The 15697-nt window shown below is 42.4% G+C and overlaps 1 protein-coding gene across 2 annotated transcripts in view; it reads left to right on the top strand.

The window, feature by feature from the left end:
• The window catches only part of LOC105008474 (mitochondrial import inner membrane translocase subunit TIM16), a 164027-nt gene that overhangs the window by 13714 nt on the left and 134616 nt on the right, over positions 1–15697 (top strand). For both annotated transcript variants that reach the window (XM_013135783.3, XM_013135784.4), the window contains exon 7: positions 5544–5594. In XM_013135783.3, the coding sequence (XP_012991237.2) occupies positions 5544–5594 (51 nt within the window). The remainder of the gene's footprint in view (positions 1–5543; positions 5595–15697) is intronic.

Here is a 15697-nt window from a genome sequence, read left to right on the forward strand (position 1 = left end):
CTGTGGCAAATATTCCTCCTTCGCACTGTCTTGCACACTCTGTTTCTATTCTCATACAGATGTTTGTCATCTGTACCATGGTCAGATTAGCTGAGAGAGAAACATGCCGTTTTTTCAAACCTAATTTAATTTCGCCCGAAACCAGGACATTTCCTCAACTTGTGTTATAAGAAATGGTAGTTTACAATTTCTATTGCAAAACCTCTTAATACATATACCCTTGGTGTTTTCAGCAGGCCGAGCAGGACCGAAAACCTACAGACAGGCTGTCTGACGGCCCTGTGCCTTTAACAGCTGCGTGTGTCAGACTGGGTGTAATTTCCCATGTTTGTATTCCCGGTGACCAGAAAAGAGTTAGCCCATCAGTCAGTCAATAAGGGCCTGTGCTCTGACCAGCATTATGCCTGACGTGATGATAGTCCTTGAGGACTACTGCTGGCCTCAGAGAAACAGGGCTGAAAAGAGAGGGCAGGAGAGGGAGGAGGTTGGGAGGGGAGGACACAGCGAGAGAAGGAGGGACAGCGGGAGAGAGCGAGTGTGGGGGAAAGAGTGTAGAGAGGGTGATGGAGAGAGACAGAAAGGGAAAAACTGAGCTGAGGAGAAATGTGACACTTGATCAGAGTGTCTGGGCTCCAGAGGTTCTGTCCTTTCTGGGCTTCAACATAATAAGCCCTCCAATCTCTCCAATCCCCCTTATTAAAGCAAATAGGCCCTGCCAACATGTGTGTCCAATTGGAGCTGGGCTCTCCCAAGTGGGTGAACAAGGGAGGGGGTGCGCTGCACTAGACGGAGAGGCACAGTGAGCAGTCTCATCATGACCGGGTGTGTTCAGTAGGCCCTTAATGGGAGAAAGTGGAATACCTGAACCATGTCCAATTAGAACAGCTTATTTTCCTACCTTATTTGCTGTTGTTGCAAGTGATTTTGCTATGTTTACCGTGGGTTGCTGAGCTCAAATGAACACCAGTCAGATTAGGTGCCTAGATGTATATATTATATAGCCATAGGGGTCTGTAAAGCCTGATGTTAAAGCTCCTGTTAACGTGTTTTTTCACCGTTCAACAGTCAATCCTGCGTAGACAGCTATAACAGCGAGCTGCAAAAAAAGGACTGTGACATCTTACCAGATGATAATGATAATTTGAAACGTAACCTCTAGTTGAAACTTCATCCTCTATAAGGCAGATGTGAAAAAAAAAAAGAAAAGAAAAAAAGTGCCAACATAATTGTTGAAACCACATGCTGGAGTGGCTTTGAATGACAGTCAACTCTGAAAGTGTGCACAAACAAGCCAAGTGTTAGCTATTTGCTCTCAGTTACTGACATTTCTTAGCCTTTTAAATGACAAATGACTGTCATTCCCAAATCCAATATTTGAATGGCAGGTGCAATGCTGAGGGCAGGTGCATTCTGTCTGGAACCTGGATTTTGTCTTTACAGAGACCGCCAAAAAAAGGGATTTCTGTTTTGTATTAACCATTCTCTTGCCAATAGAAACGGAAATAGAATAGGATATATGGCAGTATATGAGAAGATTTGGAATCAACGCATGTTGTGCGTGCCGTGTATGGGTAGCGCCTATACTAAATTAACCACTATAGTGAAATTCAAATGTTTGGTTCAAAATAAATGTCCTCCATGCTACTTCAATGTATAACTTAAGTGTGGAGGTAGAATATGGCCAGCTAGCTTTTCAGATCAATATCAGCCCATGTGTTACTCCATAGCAAAAATGAGCTGTCTATATTGATTTGAGTTTCTGCCTGGGCTTTATTCCAAATTATTTGCCCTAGCAACTGCACAACATCTTGAGCAAAATAACTCAAGGCATCTTCCAAATATGTTTTTTTATCTATTGAGTGTGTAATGAATATGCTGAGAGTAACAAACTTTTCGGGCAGTACATTTTAAATGACATCTTTCCCCAATGCTGTTTATGATAATTTGCTTTTGCATGGTGGAAATCTTACAAATGACTCCTTTAATATATTGGATGGACTACACACAATTAGGCTTGTTTTACTATGCTTGTGAAACTATGCAGGTGGCAACATTTTGCCTTTCAAAAACAATTTTCTTTCAGTTTGTTTAACTCTGGATGAGTCGGAAATTACCACAAATAATCAAATCCTGAAGTATCCCTATAACCCAAACCCCTTAACTTATGCTAACATTTATCTTAGCCCTTACCCTAACCTTAACCTTAAAACCCTAATCTTAAATCTATACCTAATCTTAACCTATACCTAAATCTATACTTTAAATCTATACCTAACCTAATCTTAAATCTATACCTAATCTTAACCTATACCTAACCTAATCTTAAATCTATACCCTAATCGTGATTCTAACCCTAATTGTAACTTTTGACCTCAACCTAACCCCTAAGCCAAAACATTATTTAGGTTTATTGTTCTTGCTGGGATTTTTGGCCCCAACCAGGATAGTAAATCCTGTACACATGTTCTCTCACAATTTATAAGGTTATTAGTTATTATCAGTGTGTGAACCAACTCCTCTTGATGTCACACAGTCTGGGTAGGTCAGTCACTGGTGCTTCATGCTGGGCAGTTGCCATGACTGGCTGGGAAGGGGAGGTTGGAAGTGTGTGTGTGTGTGTGTTTGTATTGATAAAGCTCTACAGCAGGGTAGAACTCATTAACGGCAGCCTGAGAACGAGGTGAGCCCTCTGCCACTTTGATTAAACAGCTGCTGTCTCAAAACACACACACACACACACACACTAACCCCTGTGTTTGTGTGAGAAGGAGCCGGGGCACCCCATCTGTGCATTTATTAGAAGGTATGAGTGTTTTGAAGGGCTTTTTGGCAGGAAGATCTGAGGGTCTGTGTTTGATTGTCTGAGTGTGTATGTTTCTACCTGCCTTTGACTGGACACTCACCTAGGTGTTTGTGCAGCCATACAGCGTCACCTCCATCAGATGTTTCGTTTCTCCTTTACTTTGCACAAAGTTGGGAGGGCATCCAATAGGCCTCTGTTTGCAAGGTGGTGTGGTGTGTTTGTGCGCGTGTGCGTGTGGACAGACTGTTTGTGTGTATGATGAGGCAGCAGCTGTGTGTGTGTGTGTGTGTGTGTGTGTGTGTGTGTGTGTTTAGGTCAATAAAGGCTATAGCCTGTGTAGCTAGTGATCTGTCCACTTTGCCGACAGTTCGCCCTAGCCTGGAGATCCTGTCCTGGGAATGCCTGCTTTGTCTGTTGTCTTTGTGTTGGACTGGGGCTGGCACTGTGGTGTCTGTGACCCGGCCTAAGCCAGGGATCAGAGGCCCAAAGACGCAGCCAAGGGCGTCCTGACCTGTGGGTGGGCTACACATACACATTAACACACACAGCGCTTTACAATTAAGAAAAGCCCAGTTTAATATTCTGTTATTCAAAGAAATAAACAACATATAAAGTTCCAGTCAAAGGTTTGGACACACTTACCCAGAGAATGTGTGTTCGAACCTTTGACTGGTGCTGTGTATCCAGTAAATGTGTGTTCAAACCTTTGACTGGTGCTGTGTATCCAGTGAATGTGTGTTCAAACCTTTGACTGGTGCTGTGTATCCAGTGAATGTGTGTTCAAACCTTTGACTGGTGCTGTGTATCCAGTGAATGTGTGTTCAAACCTTTGACTGGTGCTGTGTATCCAGTGAATGTGTGTTCAAACCTTTGACTGGTGCTGTGTATCCAGTGAATGTGTGTTCAAACCTTTGACTGGTGCTGTGTATCCAGTGAATGTGTGTTCAAACCTTTGACTGGTGCTGTGTATCCAGTGAATGTGTGTTCAAACCTTTGACTGGTGCTGTGTATCCAGTGAATGTGTGTTCAAACCTTTGACTGGTGCTGTGTATCCAGTGAATGTGTGTTCAAACCTTTGACTGGTGCTGTGTATCCAGTGAATGTGTGTTCAAACCTTTGACTGGTGCTGTGTATCCAGTGAATGTGTGTTCAAACCTTTGACTGGTGCTGTGTATCCAGTGAATGTGTGTTCCACTCATTAATCTCTCTTTAACTTGGATTTGACTGTTTGTCTGTGTGTGGTGTGGGTCTCCCAGAAAACTTGATTTGACTGTGCGCCTGCCCATTTTCTGTGTGCACATTCAGCTTTTCACAAAACTACATCCCGAGTCCTTGTGTCAGTCACTGTCACAGACCTGACGATTAGTGACGTATGTTTATGTCTTGGTGGAGTTTTGTGTTTGGTCTGTGCTTGTTTCTGTCATTACCTGCAATTAAGCTGCATGTTAGACTGCCATTGTTTTGCCCTGATATCTGAGCCCCTGTTGTATTGACACACAGATACTGACACAGGACAGTCCTCGGACACAGGCTGTTCCCATTACACCCCATTTCCTCTCAATCTCAGAGACTCCCCCCTCTGATTGGCTGGACTGATTACTGCCGTATGTAGGAACACTGGCAGTAGGTGGAAAAGGGGACACAAAAGGTCATTGAGGGGTCACTGGGTTACTGCTCTACATTTCAAACCCTAATGCTAATAGAGTAGAGTGCTGATCTGGAATCAGATCCTAATGAATAGGTTTATATGAAAAGACAGAACCTTTTCCGGGACAGTATACCGATTTTCTGTGGATTAGTCTGATCTGATACATACCGTCATGCTGAATACTCTACTCTTACCGGAAGCTGTCCGCCCTTGTGTCACCGTGGTAGCTGAATTAATTAGCTCAGTGTTTCCCAATCCTGGTCCTCAGGACCCAAAGGGGCGCCTGTTTTTGTTTTTGCACTAGCAGTCACACACCTGATTGAAATTAAAGACTTGATGATAGGTTGATTATGTCAATCAAGGGTGTAACTGTTAGGGCAACGTTTGAATCAGGTGAGTGAGTGTTAGGGCAAAAAACTAAAACTTGCACCATTTTGGATCCCCAGGACTGCGATTGGGAAACACTGAATTAGCTTTTAGTGTTGTTGTTACATCAACACTATATGAAGACCTTTTTTTTATTTTATCATTGTAGCCATCTGCAACTTCGTTATAGTTGAATGCAACTTGATTTCTGCAAACATTGTGGCGCTAATAAGCCAAGGGCTTTTTTAATGATAATACATTTTTAAAAAGGGAAGTGTTCTGCAAGTCTAGCAGCAGATGCTAAAAGCTGATCAAATCCCATAGTGACTGTTTTTGGCAAGCCAATGGTATTTGTGATGGCAGGGTTTCCCCTGCTCAGGCCACATGGTAAGGGAAAACCTGTTATATTGCCCACTGTGTCTGCTGGAATATCTGTGTCTGATAAAGGAAGTTGTTGAGGATTTTATAATGGTTTACTGTCATCATGCAGAACCTCTAGAAATACCACAATATTGTTGTGACTTGTACTACCAAAATGTTCAGAGATTTAGTTCCAAAAGCCTGTCAGGATTTAAATGACTAATGGGTAGAAATGAACACATGTTTTTCAACTGTTTAAATCTAAGGATTTGTCGTAATTCCTTTGTTGTTCCGATGATTGTTCTGCAGCCTCCCTTCCCCCACCTCCAAAGTAACCCAGATGTACGTTTCTCATCTGTTTTCTAGGACAAAAAGCTGAGAGTTTTTGACCCAAGAGTCCAGCTGACACCTGTTCAGGTAAGTCACTCATTGTTATCTTACTTTACACTGTTTCCATTAGAGACATATGCTGGGTTCATATCTGAAATATGAAACTTGCCCTCTACACGGGCCAGAACCAGTGTCTTTATTGGGCCATGGCTCTGACGGACCTGCTCTGTCTTGGAGCTGAAGCCAGGCCAGGGATCATTTAAACTGGAATTTGCAGTAGTTAACTTTTAACACCATTTTACAATAGTTAACTTTAACGCCATTTCAAAAAACAGCTGTCACAAAGATGGATGTTATTGATTTAGCTCACATTTTAAATGTACATTTTAGCTACTTAGCAGGCACTCCTATCCAGAGCAGCCTACAGCAGCAATTAGGGTTAAGTTCCTTGATCAAGGACATTTTTTCTTGTCAGCTTGTGGATTCAACTGTTCGATTGATGGATAACCCTAACCTGCCTGTCACACTCTTAATGGAAAGACAATAACAAAAGAGCTTACATTCCAGTAGAGAACTGGAGACCCTGGTGCCCACTGTCCATACAAACTAACCAGAGCCGTAATGTAAAGCTGTCCATCACTGGGTTATATGCTAAACATAGTGGAATGTTCTAGTCCCAGTGATAAACATGGTGGGATGTCCTAGTCCCAGTGATAAACATGGTGGGATGTCCTAGTCCCAGTGATAAACATGGTGGGATGTCCTAGTCCCAGTGATAAACATGGTGGGATGTCCTAGTCCCAGTGATAAACATGGTGGGATGTCCTAGTCCCAGTGATAAACATGGTGGGATGTCCTAGTCCCAGTGATAAACATAGTGGGATGTCCTAGTCCCAGTGATAAACATAGTGGAATGTTCTAGTCCCAGTGATAAACATGGTGGGATGTCCTAGTCCCAGTGATAAACATGGTGGGATGTCCTAGTCCCAGTGATAAACATGGTGGGATGTCCTAGTCCCAGTGATAAACATGGTGGGATGTCCTAGTCCCAGTGATAAACATAGTGGAATGTTCTAGTCCCAGTGATAAACATGGTGGGATGTCCTAGTCCCAGTGATAAACATGGTGGGATGTCCTAGTCCCAGTGATAAACATGGTGGGATGTCCTAGTCCCAGTGATAAACATGGTGGGATGTCCTAGTCCCAGTGATAAACATGGTGGGATGTCCTAGTCCCAGTGATAAACATGGTGGGATGTCCTAGTCCCTCTGATAAACATGGTGGGATGTCCTAGTCCCAGTGATAAACATGGTGGGATGTCCTAGTCCCTCTGATAAACATGGTGGGATGTCCTAGTCCCTCTGATAAACATGGTGGGATGTCCTAGTCTCAGTGATAAACATGGTGGGATGTCCTAGTCCCAGTGATAAACATGGTGGGATGTCCTAGTCCCAGTGATAAACATGGTGGGATGTCCTAGTCCCAGTGATAAACATGGTGGGATGTCCTAGTCCCAGTGATAAACATGGTGGGATGTCCTAGTCCCAGTGATAAACATGGTGGGATGTCCTAGTCCCTGTAATTAACATGGTGGGATGTCCTAGTCCCAGTGATAAACATGGTGGGATGTCCTAGTCCCTCTGATAAACATGGTGGGATGTCCTAGTCCCTGTAATTAACATGGTGGGATGTCCTAGTCCCTGAAGTTAGTTCTGTATGCAAGCTTATCGATGGTTATCTACCCCTGGTCACTGCCCACACTGCTGTATCACTGCTGGCAGCTACGGGAACTAATGGTCACTGTGTGTGTGTATGTGTGTGTTTATGCGCATGTGAATGTCTCTTATTCAGTATGTCTGTGTGGTGTGCGCGTGTGTGTGCGTTGTTTGTGTCTATTTGCTCAACCCGCATCGGTTGAGCAAATATTCTCCCACTTGTCAGTGGCAGCCATCCATGGGACCTCCCAAAGAGGTTTCATTAGTGAGCTAGTCCCTGTGTTAGTCACCATCTCTCATCTGTAAACACTGGCTGGAAAAATAAGATGTGCCACAGCCAGCAGATTAAACATCCCCCAGCTCTCAGCACCCACCATATGGGTGTACATACCCAGGGGAAAAGCACTGGTGCTCTTGGGGTGTCTGTGGTTGAAATGATTTATGTTTCAGAGGTCTCTGTTCCTACTGACTTCAGGCAAGTTGTTCGAGGGGAAGTTGGAAAAAGCTGTACATGGATTATTTTGTACGTGGTCTTGCTTGTGTGTTTGTGTTTGCCGATGGATTGTGGGAGAGAATGATTGGCCCAACTTCCATGTGTTTGACCCCCCCCCCACCCCCCCCTATAATATTTACCTCAAGTGTGTCAAAAACTGAAGTCCTTTCATTTTCGCCAGCCTTAATCAACCCAGGAACAAAGAATGTCTTATTTCTGCATTCCTTTGGCAGTCTAACCATTGTTAAATCTCATACTTTCTGGAAGCATTTTGCCAATAACCATTTTAACGAAACCGTGGCGAATGTTTGCACTTTGCTCATATGGGTTCTAGATTGTTACACTGGCCAACCAGCCTAAACCAAATTTGAGTTGAACTATGTTAATTTGTGGAAAGCACATGAACAATGTATGGTCAAACAATTAAATATTGTTTATTTTCTTAATCACAAATGTTTGCAAGCTCACTTTGTTTGAGACCAACTTAGTCCATACCTTTTACATACTTCTCAACCAGTGTTGTACGGGAGTCCAGGACTCGGTCTTGAGACAAGACGTTCAGGACTATAGACTGGACTAGGACTCAACCGTGGTGACTTGGGTTTGGACTCACTTTTTCAAACATCAACGTTACTCAAACTTGAACGTGTATTTGACTGAACAACTTGTGGTACATTTTTACTTGGGTAGGCTATGATAAGGAGATATATTTGGTGGCAATAAATGCTCAGATCCGTTCTGTCTTCCAATGCAAAATGTAGCTGATGCGTTTAATCAGCTGGAGAGTTTAATCTGCTGGTGTGGGCAGATACACAGGTAGGCTCTACTCCAGATATGATCACACTCATCAATCAAATATTTTCTTCCCCAAAGCTAAATTATTCTATTTACACCTACCCTGTGCATGTGAAAAACAAGCTGATCAACTAAATTATAACCAGTAGCGTTTAGTTTAATAGTACAACTGCAGTCTGTCTGTGTTTGCCTCTTATGAAAAAGTAGTTAGTCTGATTTTGTCGTGTTGCTAAACCTTGAACTGTCCACATGGCATCCAAATGCCAGGTTAATCTGACAAGGCTCTCTTTTTTAGCAAACTGCTTGATTTTAGCCCATGCCCTTTTAAATAATATAACACTTCATGAGTGCAACCTTTTTTCTTTTGTGGACTTTGTTAAATCTTCTGTGATCCAAATTTGGGCCTCAACCAACCTGTTTGAAACCAAAGCCCTAACGTATTGTACATGATGAGGTATTTACTTAAAGGTAGCCATCAGTGTGCTTTCCCGCTCCTACTTTAACGTAATTCTGTCTTATACTGGGAATCATCGTTTAGGTTCCAACTGTAAAGACTGACGCAGCTTGTAATACATATTCACCAAACGGGTTGGAATGTTTTGGTGTCAATGTGGAGGGGAACCAAACCATTTGTGGAGTTTGTTTAGCATTCCACTGTGTCCGTGGTTGGTCTCTTTAGGACCAAAATAAGGATCTAAAATTAGCAAAGGTGGTTGCTAGAGGCTATGGTGCGCATGCAAAATGAATTAGCCTGTTACCTTGAATGGTCAAAAGCATTAGACTTGATGCAGTGAAGGAACTGGCTTCTAAAATGCCAGCAGAGAATGTAATTTCTTTACACACATGATTTCATATTCTTAGAGACTTGGTAAAATAATTTACACTTGACAAATCTTAAAATTGATTATGTTAATGTTTTTTCTAAAATAGGGAAGGTGCCAAAACATAAGTTTGCACTCTCTTTTCAATAAGCTGCCTGGTAATGAGACACAGGGTAGCCTAAGATAGCTGTCATGTATAAACATTGGTCTGTGGTGAATTTGTTTATAAAACACAATCCAGAAATTCAATTTTGTTTCAGGAGAATGTGTAGGTCATCTAATACCAAAATACACCACTTTTTTTTTTCAAACATTCAATTTGGGACAATCAGATTTATCAGTTCAAGGCCAAATATGCTATATCAGACTTTGAATAAACTCATGATATACTCACAAAATCCTAAGTACAACATCATGTTAAAAAGTGTCAGGGTTTTAAAAAGTGGCTGCTATTATTTCAGTTGATAAAGGAAAAAAAAACATGATAAACATCAGTATTGGATAAATATGTTTAGTTTATATCTAAATACCAGGTTACATGATAAACAGCCAAACCCTAATATACATGCATGCTGAACCCTGTGTGGCTTGATTCTCTAATAGAGGTTGTTCATTCCAGCCTAGGCTGCTGGGCTCTTTGCTTCCCCTCTCATTACCAGAGGTTAGAGAGAGAAGCCTCCGCATCAGTCGAACCAACCTCCCTCACCCTGCCCATCTGGCCCGGTCAGAGGACTGAGGACAGCCAGAGGAGGCCTGAGTCGGCCAACGTCCAGTCTCCAGCCCTGCACAGGCTCCAACTACAATGTGTTGTCAGTGCCTTTTCCTCCCTGTCACTTGTTAATAGAATTTCAATGCATGTTGTTGGGTCTAGGTCTTGGGCTGTCTCATAGGGATAAAAACACGTTGATATTAATCAGAGGACATGCTTGGTCTGCTGTAGTCTTTCTGGAGAATGTGGAAAGAACTCTCATCATCGCCACAGTGCTTTGTAGAGTTGACTTTAACAGATGGAGTGGTGGTTCATCCTATCACATGGCACAAATGGCACCTCTTTCCTTTTAAAAGTGCCCTTCTCACTAATCAGATGTAGAGCACCATATTGAAAATAGGGTGCCATTTGGGAAACAGTCTGATGAGCCCAGTAACTGGGCCGGATTTAGGGTGTGAAGCTTTTAATGTATACAACAGGCCTCAGAGTACTGTTGAACCCTGCATTAGGTTACAGTTAACACTTGTGATCTATAAGGCTTTGGTTTCTGACTGCGGTTTTCCCCTTAAATGCCACTGATAATTTCTGCGGTATTTTAAATGAATGATATACTGTCACGACACCATCAATGTGGACTGTCTACCTGTGAGTCTAAACACTAACTGCCTCCATTATTATAAATAGCCATGGATTCATGAAGAAAAAAAAGACAAATAAAGACGCCCTGTGTTTTCTGTTGCTGTGTTGGTTCCATCCAGCCCTAACACAGCTTAAGTGTCGGGCTGAGGTGCCATGTCGTTTTTCAAATGAAGGAGCGGGCCTCACATTCCTGCAGATTGCCTGTCTTGTCATGACTGTCTTCTCTTCCAACTTTGCAATGCTACAATTCCATCTGCTCCATCGCGATTTGGTTGGGAGCGACTCGCTGGCGAGGCCACAATGTAAACAGTACGGGTCGGGTCTAAAAACTGTCTAAACTTTTCTGCATAGTTTATGTCTCTAACCTCATAGATAACTGTTTTTATCTTCATGCGAGACTGAACCAGTTTGTCCTCATCAAGTTCGACCACAGAGCTCTGCACCGCAATCCTGTGCTGAGTATCTGAGGGAAGCCGCCCTGGGTTCAACCACCGTTTGTGATCTTTCACATATTCGGACCATTTAACCGGGCCTGCCTGCAGTGTAATTTTTGGGATTAGTCAATTAGCACAGTAAGCCAGGCATGCTTAATTATGCACATCAGTTATGTTCAATGTGTTTATTTAGAAGCAAAATCAAATGTGTGCCAGCAGTGACTGAGGATGTTTGGTGTTTTCTCGACAATATGAAAGGTCTAGACCTCTGCTTCTGGTCCACATGTACTGCTGCTGCATGGGTTTTCAACCAGCTGTCAGAAGCTCTATTTTTACCCACTTTCCTGCAAAATAAAACATATAAAATGCCTAAAAATATATATAAAACAAATAACAGGTAAGAGAACATTCCCAAACAAACAATTTCAGCAATGATAATGTATGTTAAAAAGGAATTCTGCAGATGCTCTTATCCTCCACCCACAGAATTGCTACCTACATTTTCATACTTTTTGTCATTATAGTATGTGGAAGAAAACTACCACAAAGTATAATGACATGTTAATAACTCCCATAGGGAACAAAGCAGACTGAACCTTTTCTTCACCCCCTTCTCTAATCGCCCCCAGTTCCTCCCACATCCTCCAGACCGTCTCCCTTTCAACCCCTCCAAACCCCCACACAGCATTACTAACCCCCCCCCCCCCCCCCCCGTACCTCCATCCCCGTGCCGTAGCCAAGCATATAATTTAGTATTGGAAATTATTACAAATACAATTGAACCCTGGTCTGGAGGAAAGCTGGTAACTATTTAAGGGGGGATGTTTTCCTCTGAAGGAGGTGAGAGAAGTGAATAACTGTTCTCTCTTGAGTAAACAAAGCATGCCATTGTTCAACAGCTGTTCGGTGGCAATACCATTCAGGGCTAAATATTGTAGAGGGGTTTTGATGCTGTCCTCACCCCAGCCCTAACCAAACCTGGGTACTGTAGTTGGGACAGGGGTTTGGACTGAGTTCTGGTTCAACCATAACCTGGATGCTAAACCTGCTACTGTTTAAGTCAACTCCTTATGGTTGTTTTCCATGACAATGACCATATTTATTGGCAAGTCAGATCGGGGACCAGTCTAGTTTGTGAACTAAACCTATAAACATACTGTATTTCTCACAAGTGTCAAGTACTGCAAGCTCCCAACTACCATCTAATTAAGTCAATTTAGCAGTATTTTGCTTGAAAGGCCGAACGTAACACAGTATCTTGTGAATACTTCCATCTCTGTGTAGTGCGTTAGTTCATCTCTTGCCTCATGTGTAACCAGGTTAATATTGACCGTTTGGTGGGTTGACAGAAATCATTTGAACATCAAAACCTTCTCATAACTGCACCAGAGGCCTACCTGGCAGATATATACCATTTGTCATTTTTGCTAACTTTTCCATGGAATGTGTGGCAGCAGTATAGCACCAATATACCTTTTAGGCCTCCCTTAGTTATCTTTTTTTTATTATTACACCATCATTATACACTAAGAACATGGAGATGTTGCCATGGAGAGGAAAAGAGAAGAAGGTGCCCGTTTGAAAGCTAGACTTGTTTCATGTTAGAAAAGTTTGGAGAAAGCTCTTCTCTAGTGTTGTAAATTGACATTTTGCACTCAATTTAAGGTTGGGTTTTGGCAAATAGTTATGGCTAAGGTTAGGATGGACGCCACTGTGTCCCCTTATAGGCAGGTGGGGTAAATATAGGCAGTAACTGTAGCTGGGTTTAAATTTTTTTAATGGGAAAAGACAGAGCTGGGTAATTCATGCCTTGGAAAGGAGGAGCTGTATTCAAACAGAATCTGTCGTCGCTTAGCGTGTTTGCCGTTCTTTGGAAACTCATTGCTGAATCTTGCTGTTAAAAAATGATTTTGCACTGTGCCTTTCCTTCCACTTTATCACAGAAACACGTGATTGGCTTGAATCTCAATCCCAGGTTGGCTCTCCTTTCCAATCTTTCCAATGGCTCGGTGCTTTCCCCATTGATTTCCAAAATGGCTGCCTAGTCTCCCTTCCCAAGAGGCTTTTACCTATTGAGTCTCCTTCCATCTCCCTATAGAGGCATCTGCCCTACGTCACAAAACCTGCTTCAGGAGACGTCGCTCCCATGTCCAAGGTGCTATGTAGGTTTGGTGCACATGCCTCAGTGTGTATTTGCATCTCATCCCCGAGTGTGCGTGTGCACATGATGTGTGTGTTTCAAATTACAGAGCTGAAAATACTCTTCATACTTTCGGGCCGTTGCTAGCTGCAGACACAGAGTGCTGCGGTTTCTGGCAGTGGAAAAGGAGAGGAGGGAGACAGGAAAGGGAATAATTTCTCTCGATTCTCAGGGGCCAGATTCCTCTATTTGGGCTTGGGCCGCTGCTTTGGGTGAAATTAGAGAGGGCCTGGAATGGTTTGCGGACAGGGAGTGAGTGAGCGAGTGAGCGAGAGGGGGTACATGGCGGGCAGTGCGAATGGGGCGAAAACACAACCAGTGTCCAGTGTCCCCTACGCTTTAAACAGTCTGGCTCTTGGTGTGCGTGCGTGCATCTGAACGTGTGGGTAGATAGGTGTTCCCTCAGACTCTTGTTCCTCATTACTGTAAGTCTGCTACAGCATCGGGTAAGGTGAGCTAGCTTCCAGGCAGGCCGGTGTGGACTCTGTAACAGAGTCAGGCTTCTAAGGTGCATTTGTGTATACAGGCTTGTTGTGCCAAGCAGCTAGAATAAGACCAGAGGAGAGAGATATCTTTCCTTAGGGCTGATGGATAAGGCAGGTATGCAGCCCTGAGCCCCACTTTCTTTATGCCTTCATATCAACATAAAGGGCACAGAAAAAGTCTTCACTGCACGGCCCTGCCTACAGGACTTTAACGTCTGTTTGATCTAGGGATTTTGTCCCTGACCACTATGGGCCTTCAGCAACACCTATAGGTCTTCTGACTGTTTATCTCAGTAAGACAAATAGGATGGCAGAAACACTTCCTAACCTCCTGTCACATTCATGGTCACTCAGGCAGGCAAACAATTAGAAAATATTGATGAACTTGCATATAAGTTAGGTAAATTATTGCAATGTGCAATCACTGCAGCAAGATTTACAACCGCCATTCTTTATTTCCCCTTGCTACTCATTATTTCCCCTGTTTTCGTTTTTAGTTACATTTGTATTTTTCCCCCCACTTGCTTTGGCAACGTATATAAAAAATTATTGTGCGACTAAAGCCTCTTGGAATTGAATAGGGAGATTGAGAGAAGGAACAGACAGTACAATAGATGGACAGACAGACCAAGAGACAGACAGATGGATAAAGAGAGCAAGATGGAGGGAAAGAGTGAGAGGCAGAGACACGCTGAGCGAAATCAAAATTGGTTTACTTAGTTTTTGCCACTGATCAATCTGAATGGAAAGTTAAATCCATAACCCTGTTTCCAAAAAAGTTGTGATGCTGTGTAAAATGTAAATAAAAACAGAATGCAATGACGTGCAAATCATTTAAACCCTGTGTTCAATAGAAAATAGTACAAAGACAACATATCAAATGTCAAAGCTGAGAAGTTTTATTGTTTCTTGGAGAATATACGCACACTTTAAATTTGATGACAACAACACACTTCAAAAAAGCTGAAACACCTTCATTGCACACTGGTGGACTCTATTTAACACGTTTTTACTTCTAAAGACAATTAGCTGCACTACAGATCGTTCAGGTGTGTCATACCCAAGGGGATGAATACCTATGCTACAAATTTATGTTTTATGTTTGTAATTCATATAGAACAATTTGCTGATTTTATCTTTTGGCTTTGACAATATGGCAAACACTCCTGATTTGATTTCCTATTCTGACACAGGATAATGTGGAAAAGTCCAATATTAGGAGGTGATTTTAAGTTTTGAAATGGAAGCTGCAGCGATGAAGTCCCTCCTGAGCATTAAATGTCATATTTCTGTTGCTTCATTCTCCCACATTGTGCTCTGCAGAACGGTGTGTTTATTGACTGGCCTTCTGTGGTATCTTGATCAACATCAGTATTACAGGGAGCCTATAATTCAGAAGGAGTCTGAGGTAAAAAATGGAGAACGTAGTGTCTGGGTAGGTATGATCTATAGTATCTCACAAAAGTGAGTACAACCCTCCACATTTCTTCAAATATTTGATTATATATTTTCATGTGACAGCACTGAAGAAATGACACTTTGCTACAAAGTAAAGTAGTGAGTGTACAGCTTGTATAACACTGTAAATTTGCTGTCCCCTCAAAATAACACAACATTAATTAACAGTCATTAATGTCTAAACCGCTGGCAACAAAAGTGAGTACACCCCTAAGTGAAGATATCCAAATTGGGCCATTTTCCATAGGGTTAGAAGATATATTACAATCAGACATGTTAATACCACTTTTCAGACAGTAACACGTTCAAAGGGACCGTTTGCTTTTGTAACAAACCGTCTAACTAGTTTTGAATTGAAATTCAACAATGGCAGCACTTTTCCAGTGAACAGCGTGACTGGGTGTATTAAAAACCACTGTGGACATTTGTTGACTTTGGTTT

This window comes from Esox lucius, chromosome 11 (assembly GCF_011004845.1).
Source record: "Esox lucius isolate fEsoLuc1 chromosome 11, fEsoLuc1.pri, whole genome shotgun sequence".
Classification (NCBI taxonomy): Eukaryota; Metazoa; Chordata; class Actinopteri; order Esociformes; family Esocidae; genus Esox; species Esox lucius.